Below are 4,045 nucleotides of genomic sequence, written 5' to 3' on the forward strand. Positions count from 1 at the left end.
CCTCATCTCCTCTTGGAACGCCGATGAAAAGTTCGACGCAGACCTCCAGGGCGCCTACTCGGTGGTCCGCAACCTGAGGGCGATCCTGGATCGACAACAAAAGGAAGCAGCTCCTGGTCACCGAGAGCTACTCTTAATTGGCGTCATGACCGCCCAGCCATTCCTCTCGACCCGAGCCCTGACCATTCACCAAACGTGGGCAGCAAAGATGGGCGGCCACCTAATCTTCTTTTCCAGCGGCAATTCCACAGCAAGGTAAGTGCAGAGAACTTGTCATCCTTTTCACTCCTTTCTCATCAACTTTTTTTCATCATCCCATTTAGAATCGAGGGCGACCCTCAACTCTCTTCACTTCCTCTGATCGCGCTGCCAGGCGTCACCGACGCTTACCCCCCGCAGAAGAAGTCCTTCCTCATGCTCAAGTTCATGGCCGACTTCTTCGGCGACCGCTACCACTTCTTCATGCGCGCCGACGACGACGTCCTCGTCAATGTCCCGGCCCTAAAGAGCTTCCTCCGCCGCCTCAACAGCAGCCGCCTGCTCTTCCTCGGCCAAACGGGCGTTGGCAATGAGGCGGAGTTCGGCCAATTGGCCCTCCACCGCCACGAGAACTTCTGCATGGGCGGGCCGGGCGTGGTCCTCTCGAGGACCACCCTGGCGAAGCTGGCCGCCCATACATCAAAGTGCTTAAGTAGCCTGCGCTCCAGCCACGAGGACGTCGAGCTGGGCCGCTGCGTTCGACGGACTTCAGGCGTCAGCTGTACGTGGAGCTACGACATGGGAGCGCTTTTCTACCACAACGCCTCTCTTCAGCAGTCTCTCCTTCAGCAGTCTTCAGAGGATGAACCATCCTTTTTTCCAGCCATTAAAGAACTCTCCTCGGCGCTCACCGTTCACCCCATCAAAGAGGGCGGAGCAATGCGGCGCCTCTATCGTTACCTTCAGGCTGTCGAACATCAGAAGGTGCGTTTCCAGCTGACCACCGCCTACCGACGGCTCAACTATCACCTGAGTCGGATTTCTACTTTTTCAGAAGAGGAGGAAGAAGAGCTTTTACGACTTCTTCGCCTTCAAAGCGTAGATCAGCTGGCGGAGCTTCGAGAGCGAGCCCAGCGCCTTGGAAGGGACGTTTTGAGCTTCAAGGACTCCGCTTCGACTTCAGACACCTCCACTTGGAAGTTCTTTGCCGCAAAGCTCTACTCTGAACTGTCGGCAAACCCAAAGCGGCACCTGGAGCGGCACCTAAGCGCCGCCTTTCACGGCAACCTTCCCGTGCTGATGAAGCACCTTAATGATCTGGGTCTTCGTGGTCCTCAAAAGCTCGGCCGCCTGTTGGACTTTCACTCGCTCTACTACGGCTACGTGCGCTTCACCCCGGAGACGGGAGTTCAGTACGTCCTCGACCTGCTGCTCATCTACCGACGTTTTGCGGGGAAGCGGCTGACGCTGCCCATTCGCCGGCACGCCCACGCAGTGCAGAGCTTCTCAGAACCGGTGGTGAGGGAGTGGCCGGTGGAGGAGTACTTTGCTCAAGGAGAAGGAGACAGAGAAGAAGAAGTGGACCACATCGAGGTAAACCTTGTGGTGCCGCTGGCTGGCCGAATGACCACCTTCCACCGCTTTCTCGCCAACTTTGCCCGCGTTTGGGAGGCGGATCAGCGGCTGACGCTAACGGTGGTGCTCTTCAGCGCTGAAGATAACTCCACCACCATCACTGAATACGACCTTCTCCGGTTGGCCACCGAACATTACCACGTTCCACCTAAAGTAGTGCGCGTCCTGGCGATGAACAGCAGCGAGCCTTTCAGCCGAGGCGTCGCCTTTCAGCGCAGTCTGGCGCTCTTCGCCGACCACCAGCTGCTCTTCTTCCTCGACGTGGACATGACCTTCACCGGGGAGGTGCTGGGCCGGGTGCGACGAAATGCCATTCGCCGCCGGCAGGTCTACTTTCCCATCGTCTTCAGTCAGTACGGCAATGAGGTGAGCCAGACTGAAGATCAAGATAATCGAACCGAGCCTTCTGATCACCTCCTCACCATCAACGACCTCGACGGCTACTGGCGGCAGTTTGGCTTCGGCATCGTCGCCCTCTACCGCTCTGACCTGCTCGCCGTGGGCGGCTACGAGACGACCATCCACGGCTGGGGCATGGAGGACGTGGCCCTCTACGACCGCTTCGTCTCCTCCCCCAGCTACACCATCTTCCGAGCCGTCGACCCGGGCCTGGTGCACGTCTACCACCCGATCACCTGCGACCGCCACCTCTCGGCGCTGCAGTACGAGATGTGCCTCGGCACGAAGCTCTCCAGCCTCGACTCGACCGCCGAGCTGGCCGCCTTCATTCACCGCCACCGCCTTCTTTGATACACCTTTTTTTTGATAATACACTTTTGTTTTGAATCTTGCTATTTTACAGAAATGAAAACGCCTTCTACTTAACGCCCTCTAAACACTGGACACTGCCTCTTCTCTTTCCCCACCGCCACCACCACTTTCGCCGTGGACCACCTGAAAGTTGGTCTGGAAGGTGCCGCGAAGGTAGTACCGCGGGACGGCCTTGATGCACTCCGGGACGTTTTCCACCCAGTCACAGAGGCGGCTGTCGGCGTTGAAGACCGTCCGGTCGGGACACTGGTGGAAGAAGAGCTGAAACTGGCCCTCCACCGCCGTCTCCAGACAGCGAATGAAGGCGGTGCAGCTGGAGGGGCTGCGGAAGAGGCCGCTTTCAGTGCAGATAAAGTCATCTTTCTTCTTCTTCTTATTTTCCTCCGTCTCGGGAATGCTGTTTGGATTGTCCACCGGTTCTTTGCTTGAAGAGGAGGTAGAAGAGGAGGAGGAGGGCGTCGTCGAGGACCACCAGACCTCGGAGCCAGCTGTTGGTTGTTGGCTAGAGTTCTGCGGCCACCACGTGGAGCTTTTCTGGGGCCACCAGGTGGAGGACTGGTGGGGCCACCAGTTGATGGTAGTGGTCGAGGTGGAGGTACTGCTAGAGATAGGGTAGTCCTCCGTGGTGGTCGAGGTCGTGGACGGCGTAGTAATCGTCGAAGAAAACGGTGGTCTTCTAGTAGTAGTGGTGGTGGTTGTTGTCGTTGGCTCAGTTTCCGGTCTGTAAGTTGTGGAAGTGGAAGTCGAAGAGGGTCTTTGAGAAGTGGTTGTCGTCGTCGTCGTCGTTGGCGTTGTCCTANGTTTCCGGTCTGTAAGTTGTGGAAGTGGAAGTCGAAGAGGGTCTTTGAGAAGTGGTTGTCGTCGTCGTCGTCGTTGGCGTTGTCCTAGTTGGCCTTTCTGTTGTCGTTGTAGTTGTGGTCGTGGTTGTTGAAGTTGTCGTTGTCGGCCTTCTCGTCGTCGTCGTCGAAGAAGTGCTCGGCCTTCTCGTCGACGTGGTACTCGTGGTCGAACTACTTTCTTCTTCGCCAGCTCCAGGAAGCGGCAGCGGCGGCACCTCCTCCTCCGCAAAGACCCTCTTGACGGCGTTGAGCAGCGGGTACCGCCCACCGCCGCACCGGTTCGCAAAGTCGTCCGTCTCCAGCGACCAGAGCATCGCCCCGCCGAGGCCCATCGCCCGCGCGTAGGCCGCCTTCAGGGTAATAGAGCGGACATTGTCGTAGCCCACCCACTGGCGGCCCCAGTAGGCGTAGGGGGCGAGGTGGTGGCGGTCCCAGACGATGGTCATCGCCGCGGGGTCGCGTTGTTGCATCTCACAGATCTAGATTGAAAAAATAAAAGGTTTTAGAATACCAAAGATTTAGGGTCAATTTTGGAAAATACCTCATTGTAGCCCAGCGAGCCGCCCTCTCGAGTGTACGGCCCCGCCTGGCCCTTCTGCGGCGCCGGCGCCCCCAGCCCGTTTACATTCGCTCGACTTAGCGTAAAGGAGCGCCCATAGCTGCCCAGGCCGAGGACAATTTTGCTTCGAGGTGCTCCATGGGAGATCCAGTAGTTGATGGAGTAGTTCTGGTGAAAACGTTTTAAAGAAATGAAAGTTTTGGAAAAGGGAACAAAATCGAAGATAACCACTTACCACATTGAGTATGCGATCATTGCCGTA

General features: G+C 57.4%; 2 protein-coding genes across 2 annotated transcripts; one reads left to right on the forward strand and one right to left on the reverse strand.

Moving 5' to 3' along the window:
• Nucleotides 1-1,278: 1,278 nt before the first annotated feature.
• Nucleotides 1,279-2,364, forward strand: LOC108353857 (chondroitin sulfate synthase 1-like). Its single transcript, XM_017605048.1, has one exon. It carries the CDS (start codon nucleotides 1,279-1,281, stop codon nucleotides 2,362-2,364), a length of 1,086 nt encoding a protein of 361 aa, XP_017460537.1.
• Nucleotides 2,365-3,181: 817 nt separating this feature from the next.
• On the reverse strand, nucleotides 3,182-3,951 carry LOC108353858 (endochitinase-like; the record flags this gene model as incomplete). The annotated part of the gene is made up of 2 exons (XM_017605049.1): nucleotides 3,182-3,703; nucleotides 3,766-3,951. Coding segments are annotated over 2 exons (708 nt in total), but the record flags the coding sequence as incomplete, so codon positions are not given.
• Nucleotides 3,952-4,045: the final 94 nt, after the last annotated feature.

Source organism: Rhagoletis zephyria, unplaced genomic scaffold, assembly GCF_001687245.7.
Source record: "Rhagoletis zephyria isolate East Lansing unplaced genomic scaffold, Rhagoletis_zephyria_1.1 Rzeph_scaffold_31826, whole genome shotgun sequence".
Lineage (NCBI taxonomy): Eukaryota > Metazoa > Arthropoda > Insecta > Diptera > Tephritidae > Rhagoletis > Rhagoletis zephyria.

What these genes read in the sequence shown, in the direction of transcription:
- LOC108353857 (XM_017605048.1), top strand. Translation starts at nt 1,279, where the DNA reads ATGAAGCACCTTAATGATCTGGGTCTTCGTGGTCCTCAAAAGCTCGGC.